General features: G+C 37.2%; 4 protein-coding genes across 10 annotated transcripts; 2 read left to right on the forward strand and 2 right to left on the reverse strand.

Annotated features, from left to right (window-relative positions):
* Positions 1-3,298: 3,298 nt before the first annotated feature.
* On the forward strand, positions 3,299-5,580 carry LOC103853999 (AFP homolog 2). Of its 3 annotated transcripts, none has more exons than XM_009130900.3 (4): positions 3,299-3,488; positions 3,777-3,825; positions 3,938-4,893; positions 4,957-5,580. In XM_009130900.3, the coding sequence occupies exons 3-4, from the start codon at positions 4,002-4,004 to the stop codon at positions 5,343-5,345; spliced, it is 1,281 nt and encodes a 426-aa protein (XP_009129148.1). In that variant the 5' UTR covers positions 3,299-3,488; positions 3,777-3,825; positions 3,938-4,001; the 3' UTR covers positions 5,346-5,580. The 3 variants fall into 3 exon arrangements, with proteins under 3 accessions (XP_009129148.1, XP_009129161.1, XP_033141398.1); XM_009130913.3 differs by having other exon boundaries at positions 3,300-3,488; positions 4,960-5,580; XM_033285507.1 differs by lacking the exon at positions 3,777-3,825 and having other exon boundaries at positions 3,327-3,488.
* A 27-nt stretch (positions 5,581-5,607) lies between these two features.
* LOC103854017 (E3 ubiquitin-protein ligase ATL42) lies at positions 5,608-9,045 on the forward strand. Its single transcript, XM_009130924.3, has one exon. The coding sequence runs from the start codon at positions 7,423-7,425 to the stop codon at positions 8,674-8,676; it is 1,254 nt and encodes a 417-aa protein (XP_009129172.1). The 5' UTR covers positions 5,608-7,422; the 3' UTR covers positions 8,677-9,045.
* Positions 9,046-10,622: 1,577 nt separating this feature from the next.
* LOC103854025 (casein kinase 1-like protein 3) lies at positions 10,623-13,631 on the reverse strand. 5 transcript variants are annotated; one of them, XM_009130934.3, is made up of 14 exons: positions 13,269-13,631; positions 13,147-13,187; positions 12,960-13,029; positions 12,706-12,854; positions 12,529-12,624; positions 12,388-12,458; positions 12,237-12,298; positions 12,111-12,174; positions 11,935-12,019; positions 11,732-11,858; positions 11,571-11,647; positions 11,435-11,492; positions 11,210-11,334; positions 10,623-11,107 (listed from the first exon to the last, which is right to left on the reverse strand). In XM_009130934.3, the coding sequence occupies exons 1-14, from the start codon at positions 13,342-13,344 to the stop codon at positions 10,955-10,957; spliced, it is 1,254 nt and encodes a 417-aa protein (XP_009129182.1). In that variant the 5' UTR covers positions 13,345-13,631; the 3' UTR covers positions 10,623-10,954. The 5 variants fall into 5 exon arrangements, 4 of the variants coding, with proteins under 4 accessions (XP_009129182.1, XP_033141384.1, XP_033141381.1 ...); XM_033285493.1 differs by having other exon boundaries at positions 10,623-10,825; positions 10,933-11,107; positions 11,435-11,647; XM_033285490.1 differs by having other exon boundaries at positions 11,435-11,647.
* A 239-nt stretch (positions 13,632-13,870) lies between these two features.
* LOC103854043 (probable xyloglucan endotransglucosylase/hydrolase protein 26) lies at positions 13,871-16,212 on the reverse strand. The gene is made up of 4 exons (XM_009130962.2): positions 15,351-16,212; positions 15,156-15,256; positions 14,857-15,050; positions 13,871-14,422 (listed from the first exon to the last, which is right to left on the reverse strand). Exons 1-4 carry the CDS (start codon positions 15,520-15,522, stop codon positions 14,011-14,013), a joined length of 879 nt encoding a protein of 292 aa, XP_009129210.1. The 5' UTR covers positions 15,523-16,212; the 3' UTR covers positions 13,871-14,010.
* Positions 16,213-18,807: the final 2,595 nt, after the last annotated feature.

Genomic DNA, 18,807 nt, shown 5'->3' on the forward strand with positions numbered 1-18,807 from the left:
TCTTTTCCTTTGCGTAGTACTAATATTATACCCGTACTGCGTACGAGAAAAGAAGATGATTAGTTTGTTATGTTAAAATAGTATGTTTGTAAAACAATTAAAATAATATGTTTTGTAACAAAATTTATTGATGGATTCATGCTAATATCCAAATGTATTGCAAATTTGTAGACAACATATATACTTGAGTTCAGTTAGAATGATGATAACATTCTTCTTTTTTTGACTGGCTAATTTGTTAAGAACACTCTGCATGTACATATAACATATATATATATATTCATAATCACACGAAGCATATTAGCCTCGTTTATTTATACCACAGATTAAAAATTAGATTAAATTTATATTTTCTTTAAAAACAGATTGTTTGAAGTAAATGGTATAACATAGATCCATACTATAAAGTGAATATGAGCCGTTCAGATTGAGATAATGCTCAATAAATATCACAGAACTAACATTTGGATTTAAAAAAAAAACTTAAAAACTGAATAAAAATTCATAGAGAAAATCAAATCATTAAAATAAGAAAATAATAATATGTCATCAATTGCATTGAACTCATATTGTGTTGTTGTTTCACAATTATTCAATGTCAGTTACTGCCTTAAATATAAATGAAAGAAAATCCTACTATATAAAAGGAGCTATTTTTAGAGCTTCTAAAGGGTGCCACATAGGATGAAATATTCCAGACCAATCGTTTTGCCATGTCGGTTTTTAGCTTATGGGCCTCAAATAATCCAAACCCATCAAGATAACCAATCAATTTGCAAAGGTTTTTGGCTTGGCTACATCTGATTAAATGTTCGAACCAATAAAAATAGCCAGCTGTCTAGACTAACCTAAAACATCTTCATTTCTTCAATTTTCGTTGCCGAAACCAAGCTCTCAACCTCTCGCCTTTTCCCATTCTTTCCCCATCTTCGTCACTTTTCAGATTCTCATTTCAGTTGTAACTTTAGCTATAACTACATTCCTCACATCAAAGACAGATTTTTCACGAATCACTTCAACTTCCCCTCTCAAACCCTATATATATGCCGATGTAGTCATCCTAAACCCTGTCAAATCTTAAGCAACAATGGCTTCCTCTCAAGTATCTTTCTTATTTCTTTCCTGGATCTTCAGAAAGATCTCGACATCACCAAATTTGAGAGGAATATGACACACCCATAAGTTTCCTTGGATTCTATATGCTTCATTATTTGTTTTTAACTTCTATTCCTAGATTTAAAGCCTCAAGATTTCAATCGTTGGTAAGTTTTAGTGAAAGTTTTGTCTTGCTTTTACTACAGTTGGTAATTGTTGTAGATGATGAGGATATAGAGAATGCATGCTCTTTGTAATGGTATGTGTTTCGTCCCAGTTAATTTAATACATGACTCGAGCTTATTATAATTTCCTGACTTTTGTTTGTGCTTTGTGATCTTCCCCAGGTTCATCGTGGTCAAGATAAAGACGAGACATGACTGGAAACAGGTGAGCTTTTCAGTACGCATCTTTAAAATATGGGAAGCGTATTCGCTACAACCACACTAACACTATGATGGGAGTTTTGATGTATTATTATCTTTTTGCACTGATCTCTGTTATACCTTACAATAGTTCTTTTTCGTATTTCTTCTGCGTGATTTCAGCTCCAGACGCCATGACTGGCTCGAGTTCAAGCTTCAAGACACTGCCACAGTTAGCCAAACCACCAAGTTGTTCAGGCCAGTTTCTGCTTCTTCTTTCTGTTATTTCCGACTGCATAACTAATCTGCATCCATATACTGCATATCGGCTATGCATTACTAAACCCTCATTGGTGTTAGTTCAAGTTATTCAGAGTTCCTTGAAATTACCGAGGCTTGCAAACATATTCAACCAGCATGCCAGAGACGAAGCTGGTGAAGACATGGCTACTAATCAGCCCGCAATCAGAAAAGTAATTGGAGGCACATGATAAGTACATAGTCTATGTAAGTGTCTCGAGAACCAAACCATATTTCACAAGTCCATGGGAGAGGCATTTAAGATTTTCAGAAATAAAGCAGTCGTTGGAAGCGCTTTAAGTGCTGAATCGCTCGCAACATTAGGAGCTGAGTGATCAAGCTATTAATAAGGTGATCGGTTTTTTCTTATATAAGTGATGCTAAGGATCGTTTTGCAGAGTTTTACAGGAAACTGGCACGCAGGGGTCTTACTAAACTGCAGTAACTGATATGGCTGAGATCGAGACTTAGCTTAGGTGTGAAGCAAGAGGATTATTGCGTCTTACAATATAACAACTTATGTTTTGCCGGTTTTTATAAAAGAGATAACTTAAGTGGTAGAGGGTAAACAGATGAGCAGAAAAGAAAAGTAAATAAAAAAAATCATTGCTATGTATAACAAAACCATTTGTTCAGTGAATCAACTTAAGAGTTTTTTTGGGATTGTATACTCCTGGTCAGTTCCTTAAAATAGTTGTATTATAAATGTATAACTGTAGTTTTAGCGCAAGCAATTTGTATTATTCCTACACTTCTATTTTTGTTTATGTTTGTGACTGTGTTTCAAAAAGAAAAAAAAATTATGTTTGTGACTATCGTAAGTTATCAGCTGCTTTAAAAATTAAAACTCACACAAAGAAAACAGATACAAAGAAAATTGGAGACAGTGGTTTAATCTAAAACTTTTTCGCTGGTCAACTTTCATACATCTCTCATAATACGATGACAAAGTTGCAAATTTTAGACCATTATAGAATCCAAAATCGCAAAGTAAAATCATATTGATAACATAAGCGAAACATATATAAAATTGAAAATAAAATAAAATTCATATACGTTTTATGGTTACTAATTTTATAAACAATATAAAAATTTTATTTTGTTTTAAAACCAATTACTTCAACCCTACCATATATGTTATTAGTAGGTTCAGAAAAGCAACATTAGTCAAATTAGACCACTTAGATCAAATATGAAAACACTAGAAAATACATAAGACCAACCATTCTACCAGATATAACAATATATATATAGGAAAACACATTCTGTCTTTTATGCTCTATTATTTTACTCTTTAGACATTTCCCAGTTTATTAGTTTTAAATTATGTAGAACTATTAAAAATAATGTAAAATATGATTGAATAAAATTTATAAAATCCAATCCGCACGTAGTGCGGACACAGAAACTAGTTATAATAAGACAACATGCCATTGTGCCGAAAGTTGTTTTTGTATAGGCCTTTTGCCCCTTTGTTTATCTTGTTGTTCGGCCATGCCTGTTGGGCCTGGTTCTTTTTATAAAATATCAGTGAAAAGAAAAAAGACAACATGCCATTGTGAGTATCGAGTGTGTGTAAAAAAAACAAACAAATTGAATAAATAAGATTAGGAAATAAAAGAACACACGAGATTCACATGGGAAAAAAAAAAACGAAAGTAGTCATAGCCTGAGTCCCCAATCGCTGCAAGGAGCTACGTTCTAGGGTCATCTCCTTCCCAGCTTCAGGTTACTTCTCTGCCTCGATTTCGATTTCATCTAAATACGAATGTTTCGCTGATTGTGAACTCGAAAAATTGGAGTGATTTTCTTTTGATTTAAAGATGAGTGAAGAAGCTCTTTCGTTATCTGACGGATCTGCTGCATATTGTGTTTGTTATGAATCGTTGTTGCTTAGGCTATTTTTAGCTGATAGAAAGCTTCTCCTTTTGCTTCGTTTCCTTTTTTAGTTTAGATCTTCAAAAGGGGAAACTTGTAGAAAATGAACTCCTTTTGCTTTCTTTGTTTCTACTACAGGGCGGTTCTACTTGCTTGCACTGTTCTTTTCAATGGTTTCGTCCCTAAGGTAACAATTTGACAAGACTGTGGCTTTAGTTGCTCATGTGTTGCTGCTGCTAATCAGAAAGTTTAGCCTTTTTTTGTGTGATAATGAGTCTTTTCTGTGGTATGCTTCTCAGATGACAGTCAAGGCTGCTGAGGATATTCTAAACATCTGTTAAGCTGTTCGGAGTTACTTAAAAAATGGATGATGATAATGGGCTTGAGCTCAGCTTGGGTCTCTCTTGTGGAGGATCTTTAGCTAAGGGTAACGCTGGGAGCTCCTCGGAGAAGCACATAGTAGAAGGAGGAGATAGAAGTGCTAAAGTGATTGATGACTTCAAGAACTTCCTTCATCCAACTTCTCAGAGACCAGCTGAGCCGAGTTCTGGTTCCCAGAGTCAGAGAAGCGATTCTGGTCAACAAAAACCTCCACAGAATTTCTTTAATGATCTCTCCAAGGCTCCTACCGCTGACGCTGAAGCTTCCACGAAACCTTTGTGGGTGGAGGATGAGACAACACGACAAGAAGCAGGAAACAAAAGAAAGTTTGGGTTCCAGGGGATGAACGATGAGAAGAAGAAGAAAGAGAAAGACTCCTCACATGTTGATAAGCAGGAGAAGAAGACTAAAGCATCCCATGTTTCAAACGCCACAGATGAAGGATCAACAGCTGAAAACGAAGATGTAGCAGAATCTGAAGTAGGTGGTGGTGGTTCTTCCTCCAACCTCGCTAAGCAGGTGGCTCGTCCTACCGCTGATACAAACGTTGTGGACAACTTAGCCGGTCAAAGGAAGAACAGCCATGGCGCTGAAGAGTTTACCACAGTCCGTAACACGAGTTACAACACCAAACCATTCACTGCTCATCCACAGAATGTCGTCACTGGTTTACCTTATTCTTTACCGGCAAAAGAGTCTGGACAACATGCAGCAGGTACAAGTCTAACGCAACCTACTGCTAATGCTGGGAATAATCTCCCAGCTATGTTCGGATACTCACCGGTTCAGCTCCCTATGCTGGATAAGGATGGTTCAGGCGGCATTGTCTCGCTTTCTCAGTCTCCATTCGCCGGAAGAGTCCCATCAAACTCGGGTAAGCAAACATGTCATAAAGTCCTTTACTTGCAAAGATAACAACTTCTTTTTGTCTCTCAAGAAGCTACTGCTAAAGGCGAGGGAAAACAGCCTGTTGCAGAAGAAGACTCATCAGAGGATGCATCAGAACGACTGGCAGCAGACAACAACAACATTAGTAATGCTTTCTCTTTCGACTTCTCCGCCATAAAACCTGGAATGGCAGCGGATGTGAAGTTTGGAGGATCTGGTGCACGTCCTAACCTGCCCTGGGTCTCAACCACAGGTTCAGGTCCCCACGGTCGAACAATCTCGGGTGTCACGTACCGGTACAATGCAAACCAGATCAAAATCGTATGTGCTTGCCATGGCTCACACATGTCGCCGGAGGAGTTTGTCAGGCATGCAAGCGAGGAGTATGCTAGCCCGGAGTCATTTATAGGAATGACTGCTGCCTCGGCTCATACCTGAAAGTCGCCGGAGAAGTCAGAAGTGTCTTATATCTTTGTAAACAAATGGAAGAAGAGGGGTTTCTTTTCGGAAGATATACTCTAAGGCCAAAGTTTTATTGGAGCTTTCCACTATGTTACTGTAATCTCTCTGTTTCTTTTGTTCCTCGTTTCAGCTTTCATCACTTTTGTGTATTACCATTTAGTTTTGTAAGATTCTTCTCTTTGTTTTTGGGTTCAAATAAATACTGTATTCTTTTGATCAAAAAAAAAATAAAAATAAATACTGTATTCTGAGAATTTACTTTTGTTAGTCTGTTGATTTAGATTAACACACAATAGCACATGATCTTAGAGCCCACTAATTAAGCAAATGGGCCTAATGATTGATATGTAAGCTCTTATCTTATGACAAAAGATTCTTTAAGACAGCTTAAAAACTACAAAAACAAATTAAATTTTAGTTAGCAAAGTGATTTAGTTATATTAAACATCAAATTTCATATCAATATATCATTATGCAGATGCTTGAATCGTGAAACCGACATATAGGTTAGTTTATTCATTTCAAATCTAAGATTATTATTAGGGAATTGGTTTGTGCAATAATTGTAAGAGTAAAATAGTAATGCATGGAAGCCTATATAATCACTCAATCATGAAAAACGCAAATTTTGACTTTTCTTTTCCCTACCGGAATTATGTGCAACTGGTCCTTGTTGACTTACACTTCCGGCGAGTGCAGCAAAAAAAACATTTTAATAGTATTTATTTTGAGCTCATCACCATTTACTATCTCAACAACTATCATTTTTTAAATTATAATTACTAAGAATATAACATTTTTATTGGTTATATGTTAGTGGCCTTTCATATATAAATATTTTAATAAACACTGTCGAGAATATTTTTAGGGTATTTGGCTTTGATTATTAGTTAACTAAAACAAGAATGTTGGATATAGTATATCTATAGTTCTTTGTTCAACCATAGCTTTCCATTTTGATGTTTTATAAACGAAAATATCAAATTATAAAACCATAACTGAAAAAACATGAGCAAGGACTGCCCTACGTGTTTCAGATCAACTAAACCAAAAACAACTTATCAAAATCTAATATTTCAATTAATTTTACACTAATTTGAACAGAGCCGGTCCTGACGAACTTGAGGCCCTATTTAAAATTAGAAGAAAAAAAAATTAGTTTTTAAATATATAATTTGAAAACAAATATTTAGTCTAAAAATTATTTTCTTTTATGGAAAATTAAAGTTGTAAGTTTTAGCAACATAAAATATATGTTCAAATTTTAATTATACAATTAAATTTATTTTTCTATATAGCAAAAATATTATATAATTAATACTTTTTAATATAATTAATACTTATATATAACACTATATTAATGTGTGTATATATATATATATATATCAACTTTTTAAAATGCGGGAGCCCCATAAACAGGGACCCCCATTCAAATGTTTCGTGGGACTCCCCTCAAATCCGGTTCTGAATTTGAAAAACAATAGCTGATCAAAATATAGAACTGTTTTTTTTTTTGAAAGTGGTCTATTTTCTCATTGAAAATATTGTATACCAACAAACCCACTAATTGATTGTTATATCCTTATTTTTGAAGTTCAAAACTTTTTTTCTTTTCAAAATCAACAATACATTGAACTGAATTGAGAAGAAAATTGGTTTAATTGTATAGTTAAACTATTTTCTAGAACCATGCACCAAAAATCAATCAAAGAACCAAATGTGATGCAAGTTGTAAATCTATATATAGATGTACAAACAAGTTTCGATTAGTCTATCGTCCTAAATATGATAAAAATGAGGTCAGCCCACCAAAAGGTGATTTGTTTTTTAGTTAATGGAGAGAATAGTAGTAGTAGAAGAGACAATGAGAAAGCAATAGCATACAAAATGTTGTCACGTAGATGACGACGACGTGATTATATTAATTTATGTCTACATGGAAAATAAAAATTAATTCTCCTCTGCAATAAAACTATTTAAGACACAAGAAAAAGACTTTCCAGGAAAATCAAGAAAAACAAAAAAGTTCTCTGTAAAAACTATTCTTCTTCCGATGTATCAAATCTTCATCTTCTTTCTTACAATCTTCCACAGTTACTACTATGCATCTGCTCAGCCTCCTGCTCCTCCGTTCCGAAACGGCGACCTCGTCACAAACTTCGAGCCGAGTTTAGCCGTCGTCACCGGCGTTCTCGCCATCATGTTCACACTCACTTTCGTCCTCCTCGTCTACGCTAAGTGCTGCCACATAGATCTCCGTTCAGGCACCGGCGACGGAAGACGTCAAGATCGCCGGCTCCGACAAGGAATATTCTTTAACCGGTCTACCAACTCCTCGGACCGGTTCTCCGGTTTAGACAAAACCGCGATAGAGTCACTTCCTCTGTTTAGATTCTCTGCTTTGAAAGGATCGAAACAAGGGCTTGAGTGTTCTGTCTGTCTATCTAAATTCGAAAGCGTCGAGATTCTTAGATTGTTGCCTAAATGTCGTCACGCTTTCCACGTGGGATGCATCGATCAGTGGCTTGAGCAGCACGCAACGTGTCCTCTATGCAGAGCGAGAGTCTCAGTGGAAGATGAGTCCTCTGTTTATGGAAACAGCTTCCGGTTCTTGAATCAGTCTGAGGTAAGGGAAGACTCGAGCTTGGAGCTTTACATCGAGAGAGAGGAAGAGGAAGAAGAGAGGAGACAGAGAGAGGAACTTGGTGGGTCGTCGAGGTTCAGCATCGGAGGGAGTTTCAGGAAGATTTTGAAATTAGGTCATAAAGATAAACCGTTACTTGATCAACACGGAGAAGATAAGGCGATGCATAAGTTCAATCATAGGATCCTTGTGTCTGATGTTGTGTTCAAGAACCGTTGGAGCAACGTGAGCTCGTCTGATTTGATGTTTTTGAACTCGGAGATGGTTAGTTCGATTTCCAGTGAGAGATTCTCGTCGATGGATAGAGTGAAGAGAGGTGATGAAGAGGATCAAAGAGGTAACGTGGGAATCAAGGAAGAGAAGGGAATGTTGGAGAACAAGTTGTCGGAAAACAGAGACTTTGGTTCGAAATCAAGAAACGTTATGATCGAGCCGGGAAGAAGATCGATTTCTGACATCACTGCGGTTCCTAGACTGAGTGTTGTGGTCCATGGAGATTGTAGCGGTTCAAACGCAGCGTCTGCGTTAGAAAACGGTGGAAACGAGACGGAGGAGAGACGACGGCGTTTGTGGCTGCCCATCGCTAGAAAAACCGCTCAATGGTTTGCCAATAGAGAAAAAAGACATCAAATTAACACAACACACCAACACTTTGATGTTTAGTTTCTTTGCAATTTTTTTTAAACATTTTACAAAATATTTAGTTTTGATCTATGTTCTTTACAAAAATTCTTACACATGTTAGTTAGATCAAAGAAGATGATTTCCGTAAATAAATTTGATATATATATGATTGTTTTGACAATACATATTAATTATTACTGGGTTTTATTCTGGTATTATTATCTTTTTTTTATTAATTGTTTTCAATAAATAGAACATGTCAGCTTACCTGGTTACAGAAGCAACCACGCTCATTTGAAATTTATTAAATTTACTAATATGGCTGCATTATTGATTCTTTTGTCAACGACTGCATCATATCAATAGAAATACACACATGTAATATTTGCTTAAACGTCTATTTGATTTTTAAAAAAAAAGTATTAGTTATACCAAATTGGTTTCGGCTCTTGATAAATTGTGTTCTCTTGTTTGGACTAACATTACTAACTCAAGTGTTTGATTACAAAACACATAATAGTAGGTCAACTAAACTGCTAATAATGTAAACTTAGCTTCATACGAACACTACATTTGCAAATTTAATCATCAATAAATATCTCATTTTAATAAAATAGAATGTTAGAAACAATGAATCTAGGTTATTAATAAGCAACATATTAGTTTGTCACTTTCTCAACAGTCCCAATAATATGAAACCTAATCCCATTTTCTAGCATTTTCCTTTGGAGTATTTTAAAACCTTTTTCTAATTGCAAATTATTATATCATATCACCAATCAGTATATAATATATGATATTTATATATCATGATTTGATGTAGGAATCTGACTCCTCGGATCTTGTCCACTAAACTTAAAATAGACGTATATTTTCGTCATGCACATATGCACGTAAATATGCTATATCTAAAAGTCTCTATAATTTAATGGAAAACATTTTCTTTTACTTGAACATTATTATACCTTGTAACGAGGGACACGAGGATAGGACCTGGGATGCCTTGAGTGCAGGCTGTGCAGCACCTTGGGGGGAACCTTTTTAATATTGTATGATGTGATATTTCATCTAAAATCTTATAAGATAATAGGATATACATAACTTATTTGCGTTAATATATCTCATTTCTACATTTGAGAATCATGAAAAATATATATGTTCCAAGTGGTTCTGCAATGTGTTATAACTTATAATACAAGACAAAATGTGGAGTTCATTAACTACACGAAACCCATTTGTCCACAATATTGAAGTAGTCTTTTGTTATGATTGACATAAATTCTCGTTTTTTTTATTTTACCAAAAAAAAAAATTCTCGTTTTAATTGCCCTTTACTGGGATAGCTGACAACAACAAAATAAATAATTATTTTCAGATTAGAGAAAGTTTCATCTACATATGTAAACAATTCAAAGAACATAAATATAATAAGAAATGTGCAAAAAAAAATAGATATAATAAGAAATAGGTAAATGAGGCCAAAGATTGTTGTTATGTAGAAAGCAAGTCACTGCATCATGATATCATGTGGTGGTTCAACTTTATGACGATAGTGAATAGGTCCTCTCTTACGCCTAGAGATATTGTTTCCGTTGAAGCTGCAGATAACACACCTACACCTATCTCTTGGATGATAGTGATGATGATAATTATGATGATGAGGATGATGACGCAAGTGATGATGGTTTTCCTAAAGAGCGCAAACAAACCGAGCTGTCTGATACCGCAGAAACACAGGCCGACACCAGTAGACTGGCTTCATGAGCTCACTAACATTTGTTCTTTTCCAGATTAAACTGCTCCACTCTTGGCAAAATCATTGATATCAGAAAGCTGGCTAAATGATGTTGAAGTCCTCTGCCACAAGCAAGCTCTTGACTCAAAAGCCTTTTTAGGACATGTACAACTCTATGCTCAAGGCCTGGCTCTTGATTTTCTACAAACAAAATGATGACCAAGTAGCAAAACGCAAATTACGCCACAAGTCAAGTGAACTATGAACATGTATATGAAACCAGAATACACTGATGATAATGGAACACAAGAATCAAATTACATGTCCGGATTGCAAAATATTATACAAAGGTGAAGTCAGTAAGCTGTTCATGGAAAGATAAGACTTTCATGCCTTGTGTGAAACCAGTAGGCTTTGGTCATGTAGAATCTGCAGCCTCGCCTAGAGATTCCACTGCAGAAATCACAGTTTTAAAGCTCTCACTTAGTCACTAACTCCTTCATTTCTCCCAAAGTCTATATATAATCTTTGCTCAGCAGATTAGAAGAAAGAAAAACTGCACTTTGTCTTTTTGCTTTGGCGTCATTTCCCTCGAGACATGAATGATGAAGCCCAGCCACCGGTTCTCTTCCCACCCCCATTCCTAGAACTTGAGGTTTCAGGAGGGAACACTGTCTTTCCGTCATTTCTTTTAGAAGTACCCGCAGGAGATGCTGAAGTGGATGGCATTTGCATCTGCAATGGACAAGGAGTTTTCAGTTAAGTAACGGTCAAGGACAAGGCACTTTGAATAAAAGCAACCAAGAGATGTTAACACAAGAGGGGTGGAGTATGTACCTTATTGTGGAGGGAGTGATCAAAACCTGGACTCCTATTGTTATTCATCTGCCGGGTTGGACCAATGGTATTAGCCGATCTAACACGCTCAGAGGACTCAGCTTCATGTGAGATATTAGTTACTCCTGCAAGAAAAAGAGTTAGCATCAACACAACAGAGATACTGGAATCATTATTATTAACCAGCAAGTGACTAAATCAAAATTGTTAACTAGAGCTGCTAACCTTGATGATTGCTTGTGTCCATTGGCATTGCACGACCATTGCTAGACCCAGGAATTGCCTGCAGTATACAAGTAAAGCTTATCACTAAGGAAACTTCTTTATGAATGAGACAAAATATGCATACATACAAGTATACCTGAGACTGGTTTCTAGCTTTCTGTGCTTGCTGATACTTTATTATAGTCCAGTCAAATATATAGTCGAATTCATATCCTGCAAACATACAAACACTTTAACTGAGAAAGGTAGTTAACTGATTCTGGTGAAGATGATAGAGACATGCCTTTTTATAAGTACCTTCCCGTGAGAATAAATCACGAAAAAGCCGCTTCAAGAACCCGTAATCAGGGCGCTGATCAAATGTCAGTGTGTGGCAATAATGAAAATATGAAGCAAACTCCACAGGGTGATCTTTGCATAGAACCTGCAAAAGGATTGTGGTATGAATATGCAGTTGAAAGAGGAAAACAATTTTAACTCACAGTAGAGAGAAGGTAGACCTCAATAGGAGTTGATATCTTCTTCTCACAGATTTTCTCATACTTTGGCTTCTTGTCAACAGCTTTAAGACCCTGCCATGGAAGACTAAAAAGAGAGGTTCATGAAACTAGAAACACAAACTTCGAAAAAATACAACGCTAGAGAGTTTCTTTCAAGTCAGAAAAGTCCAACACACCTGCCTCTTAGGAAATAAAGGAGCACATATCCAAGAGATTCTAGATCATCCCGTCGACTTTGCTCTGTGAAACCAAAGTATATGAGCATAGAGTCTTAAAGAGAACAGGTGGATAGCATTCCTTACCAATCCCAAGATGTGTATTGCAACTTGCATACCGTGCAGTTCCTGTTAAATTCTTGTTTTCCCTGTAAGAAACGCGAATAACTTGTATAATGTGACCTGTAATGACCAATAGCCAAAAAAATACTATAACGAACAGTGGCCAAAAGATTACTTGTAAGGGATGTGGCGGTTGGTGTTAGCATCACGATATCTTTTAGCAAGTCCAAAGTCAATAAGATAAACCTGATTAACTCAAACTTATCATTCCCTTATCAAAGTTCCAGATAGAGAAGAGAAACTACAGTAAACATACCTGATTCGCTTTCCTCCCTAGGCCCATGAGGAAGTTATCAGGTTTGATATCTCTATGCAGATACCCTTTGGAGTGTACATACTCTATTCTCGTTAGCTGTAACAGTAGTAGGATAAAAGAAATTTGAATCACACACTAGAACGATCAATTGTAAGCAGCCAAACACACATGCCATACCATTTGATCAGCCAACAGCAAAACTGTCTTTGGTGAAAACTTCCTCCCACAATACACGAACAGATCTTCAAGACTTGGTCCTAGCAAATCCATTACTAAAGCATTCTCTGTTCCATCCACTCCAAACCATCTTATGCGCGGTATCCCACCTGCAGGGACGAAACTAATATTACATGTCGTGGTTTCGGGCCTGGAGGATTACGGGCTTGGGCCCAAAATAAATCAAAACTCCTAGAAAAAGAGAGCATACATACTTCCTCCTTCAAGAACTCTGTATAGCTTTGCTTCATATAGAAGTTGAGGATGCTTTGTTTTACTGTTCTCCTGAAACAAATCCAAGACGATCGAATTAAAGACAATTTAAATTCCAATTCCGACAACATCAATTCAGACAGAAGAGATCCAAATCAAAATTAAAATCTCAAAGTAGCTTAAACTTACGATTTTAACAGCTACGATCTCGTAAGTATCGACGTGTGTAGCTGCGGAGAAAAGCAAAACAAGAAAGTTCAAATAGGAATCAATTTTGAAACCAAAAGAGTATAGATGAGAATGACACAGACCGAGGAATATCTCTCCGAAGGAACCGCGGCCGATCTTGCGTCCGAGCTTGTACTTCCCGCCGATGATACGTTCCATGGAAGCTCCGATTACAACCCAATCTGGTGGGAGATCAATAGATGAGAGTTTAGGACTTTGTTTGAATAGACGAGACACAAGTGGATTTGTGTTTGGATGATGTGGACAGATGCATTATTGCCAGACTTGTCTTTTTGGTCAACGCAAAGGTAATATTTACATTTATAGTATACATATATTTAAGTATTTAAGTTTAATTTTTATTTTAAATTACACGAAAATATATAAAATGGGTAAAGTAAAAAAGTAATATACATTTTATAAAATAAAATAATGTAGATACTATTCTTAAATGAAAATTATTAAATGTTACAAATTTGTTAGTATAATTTATAATTGTTTGTAAACTATATATAAAAGGTCCCTAATTATAAGATTTCTATGTAGTAATATTATATGTTAATAAAAAAACTATTTGACATACAAGACTTTTTTTTCCCTGGATATTCTCTAACATTGGATAAAATTGTATTAGATTTTGACTCTAATTAGGGGTTTTTATCTTTATATTGGAGTTTTAAGTGAAAAGAACAAACTTATCCTTGTTTATTATATAAATGGAAAATTATAAATGAATCAACACACAAGACGAATTCCACACAAAGAAAACATATTACGATTGTAATTCAAAAAAGGGGAAAATATATTAGGAAAAAAAAACTTTGATTAGAATTGTCTCTTGGAGCATTCGGGAGGCATGACACCTTTGAACCTGTTAGTGTCCTTGCAGTAATCATAGATCATGAAGCCAGATCGTATCTTTTGCATCCTGTCTATTTGCGATCGAGTTAGCTGGCTAAACGACGGTGAAGTCCACCAATTAGACTTGATGGTTGGGTCTGCGCATTGCTTGATGCTAGCCGGTCCTTGCCACAAGCAAGTTCTTGCCTTGTACCTACGGCCCTCAGCGACAAACGGTGCTTGTGTCCAGTTTGTCTTCACTCGACCTCCTTGTGTCGCCCAGTCGTCTGCGCTCCATAGACTCGCAAACACTTTCATACCTTGCTTGTTTGGGTATGCGATTCCTTCTTTCTCGTAGTTCCTAAAAACTCTGATTGGAGTTCCATCCACGAACCACCTATATAACAGATTTTACATAATGTAAATTAAATATGAACAACGATGATACAATAGATACGTTGATTAATCTCTCCTATAACGTTTTTATTTCTGGTAGTAGTATACTGTATGATGTCTGACATGTATATGTAGTATAGAACTATAATTACATTTAGTTATCTATGTAAGACTATAAAGAAAACATGCAATCATTTGGATTCTAAGAAGTTCTTTTGGGATTTTAAGCATGATCATAAAATATGAACATAAGACAAAATTATCAAAAAGTGGGTACTTCAATGTTTACATGCATCAAGAAAGAAAGTATCTGCTCTATACTTTCCTAATCTTAGTTATGCTTTTTATGTAGTATTTTACTGATAAAAGAAAAGTTCTTAGCTTTGTCTGGAGTGTTTTAAAACTTAAGACATGACCCCAAGTCCTACTACTTACACAACTTCAGATGGGTTCCAATGAATGGTATAGTTGTGGAAACCATTGGTCGGGTTAAACCATGGTTTGAATTGTTGCTCGCGATCTCCTTTCCCTTTAGCAAATATGTTGGTGTGGATCGTGTACGGCTCGCCAGTGGAATTCCCTAGGAACTCAAAGTCTATCTCGTCGTGTGCAGTTCCCGTGGACGACATCTAATTTAAAAAAAAAAAGTATTCATCATTACTCTCATTAAAAAAAAACATTAACCAACTTTTCACGAATAATTTCGTAATATCGATTTTAAGGCGAAAATTTACGTAATAAGCTGCAACGGTTCCAGCAGAGTTCCCTGGCACAAGTTTGATAAGCATTTCTACAGTTCCGAACAAGTGAGCCACCTTTGAGCGAATAGCAGATCCTTGAAAATAAACAAAAAGAAAATTACTTTTCACGCATTATAGTATATCAGACTCTCACATAATATACGTCGATGATATTATATTACAATATACCTGCAGATTTGTCGAGGACAAGTCGAAGGTTGCCGTTAGTCGTTCCAATATGATGTTTACCCCATGTAACAATAAAATTCTTGTCGAAGTTTGCTTCCACGAATGTACGATCTAGAATCGCTAACGCGCCCACCAGAACGAAGATCAGCGTTTGCACTCGGAGACCGGCCATTCTTACGAATTTTGAGTGTTGTATGAAACACGTTATAAATTGGTATTCTATTTGATCACCATTTGGCTGTGAGGAAGGCTTTATTTATATATAACTTCTAAAATTCGAATTTCTGATGTTTGTCCAAAAAGAATATTAGTTTTCGACGTGCAGAGAATGAAGTATGTATACATTAATTGAACAACATGACAATTAAAAAACATTTTCATGTATATAAGGAAATGGCTATGCTAAAAGGGTACATTGAACTAGTTTTTTTCTTAAATTTTTTAATGACCACTATGTGGATTTTGATAAATTTAAAATTGATAACAAAAATAGAATAACATGGACAGTGTTAGCTCACGCGGTTGTGACAGAAGCCGAGGAATAAACGTGCGTAAGACTATACTAATGGGGTCGATGACCTTGTCATCAGCTTCTCACTTCTCTTATTCCAGTCTCCAAATTATTTTTATTCCTAATCAGAGTTTTACAAAAATAATTTTGTAGGCATATCACGTATATTTTTATTCGTAATCAGAATTAGGTAAAATATGATTCTTTTTGTACTGTAACTACTATTGTATATATATGTAAATATAAATAGTAGAGGATCTCTATGTAATTAGTCTACTCCTAAACCCTACTCTCTATGTATATAAATACTCTACAAAGGCTCTAATAATATTATCACTTTCCATAATCTACATGGTATCAGAGCTTATGCTCCTAAACCTAGCAAAACTTTTCTAATCTCAAACTCAAGTCGTCATGAGTTCTTCCACCAACACCACCGAGGCAATCTCGCTCAACCCCAACACGCTGCTGCATATCAACATGTCAAACGTTTCTAAACTCACAAGCACCAACTACCTCATGTGGAGCTTGCAAGTTCATGCCCTCCTGGATGGTTATGCTCTCGCAAAGCACCTTGACAGTTCCCCTGTTGTCCCACCACCAACACTCACCACTGGAGATGATGTCACAGAGAACCCTGAGTTCGTATGCTGGAATCGCCAAGACAAACTCATTTACTCTGCTCTCCTTGGTGCCATAACTCAACCGATCCAGCCAACCGTGTCACGCACGACAACTGCGTCACAAATCTGGGAGAAGTTAGCTTCGATCTATGCCAAGCCAAGCCGTGGACATATCAAACAACTCAAAGATCAACTGAAGAACTACACTAAAGGTACTAAGTCCATTGACGAGTACCTTCAAGGCGCCGTCACCAAGTTTGATGAACTTGCACTCTTAGGCAAGCCTTATGATCATGAGGATCAAATTGAACTGCTACTTGGAGGCTTACCTGAGGAGTACAAGAATGTGGTTGATCAGATTGAAGGCAAAGACGTTGCTCCGAGTGTCACTGAGGTCCATGAACGCCTGTTGAACCATGAAGCAAAACTCCTTGCTGTTCGTGATACCACAGCATCGGTGATCCCTACATCGGCCAATGCGGTTCAACATCGACATAATTACTCCACCAACCGCAACAACAACAACAACAATAACAGGCGCTACAACAACAACTCCTACAACAGCGACACCACTCAGCAACGTTCGGATACACGCCCATTCAAACCTTACTTGGGTAAGTGTCAGTTCTGTAACACTCAGGGACACAGCGCCAGACGTTGTCCTCAGCTTCAGGGTCTCCAACCTGCTCTCAACCAACAAGCAACCAGTCCTTTCCGTCCTTGGCAGCCGCGTGCTAACCTCGCTATGAACTCGGGTTATCCAGCAGCGAACTGGCTCTTGGATTCTGGTGCTACCCACCATATCACCTCTGATCTCAACAACCTTGCTTTCCACAACCCGTATCAAGGAGGAGATGATGTCCTCATTGCTGATGGGTCAGGTCTACCCATAACCCATACTGGTTCATCTACTCTCTCAACCCCTACTCGCGATTTATCATTGAAAAACATTCTATGTGTTCCTCATGTTGATAAAAATCTCATCTCTGTATATCGTTTATGCAACACTAATGGTGTTTCGGTGGAATTTTTCCCTGCTGCATTTCAGGTGAAGGATCTCAGCACGGGGGTCCCATTGCTCCAAGGAAAGACTAAGAATGACTTGTATGAATGGCCGGTTCACAACTCCTATCCAATGGCCATGCTCACATCGTCCAACCCCAAAACATCTATCTCTTCGTGGCATTCTCGGCTCGGCCACCCTTCTTCTTCTATTTTAAACACTATTGTTTCTCAGTTTTCTCTTCCTATTGCTTCCAGTACTCAAAAACACTTGTCTTGTTCTGATTGTTTAATTAATAAGAGCCATAAACTGCCTTTCACAAACTCCTCTATTCTCTCATTTCGACCTCTTGAATACATTTTTAGTGATGTCTGGTCCTCACCAATTCTTTCAGTTGATAACTACAAGTACTATGTGGTTTTTATTGATCACTACTCGAGATATACATGGCTCTATCCTCTGAAACTAAAATCGCAGGTGAAAGAGGTGTTCATTGCTTACAAAGCACTGGTTGAAAACAAGTTTCAGACCTCCATTGGCACACTGTTCTCGGATAATGGGGGTGAATACATTGCCTTAAGAAGTTTTCTTTCTACTCACGGCATCACACACCTGACCTCACCGCCTCACACACCACAACACAATGGTCTCTCGGAGAGAAAACACCGCCATATTGTTGAGACTGGCCTTACCTTGCTGTCCACGGCATCGATACCAAAGAAATACTGGACGTTTGCCTTCTCTACGGCCGTGTACTTGATCAACCGTCTCCTCACCCCTACTCTCTCGATGCAATCGCCGTTTCAGATATTGTTTGGAGTAGCACCAAACTATGAGAAGCTGAGAGTGTTTGGGTGCTTATGCTTCCCTTGGTTGAGACCATACAATGCTCATAAGCTTCAAGACAAATCTCAACCTTGTGTCTTTCTTGGATATTCACCAACTCAGAGTGCTTACTTCTGTCTTGATCGCACTACAAACCGCATATATACATCTCGCCATGTCCAGTTTGTCGAGACATTGTTTCCATTCCAAGAAAAAGTACCGGTTAGTGATCCACAACCCACGAGCACACCTCCTGCTCCAGCCTCTGTTGCTACAACGATTCCGGTCAACAATGTCATGCCACAGCAACAAATGGGACCCGTGCCTGAGACTCTTCACCCCACTGCTCCTCCTCCACCGCAACCTCAGGTATTACCTTCTCACTCTTCACCTACATCATCTTCTTCCTCCTCAGAGCCCACTGCTCTTTCTCAAAATGAATCACAAACCCCGATTCAGCCAAACCTTGCTCCTTCCAATGAGCCCACTGCTCAA

Source organism: Brassica rapa, chromosome A01 (genome assembly GCF_000309985.2).
Source record: "Brassica rapa cultivar Chiifu-401-42 chromosome A01, CAAS_Brap_v3.01, whole genome shotgun sequence".
In the NCBI taxonomy this organism is placed as follows: Eukaryota; Viridiplantae; Streptophyta; class Magnoliopsida; order Brassicales; family Brassicaceae; genus Brassica; species Brassica rapa.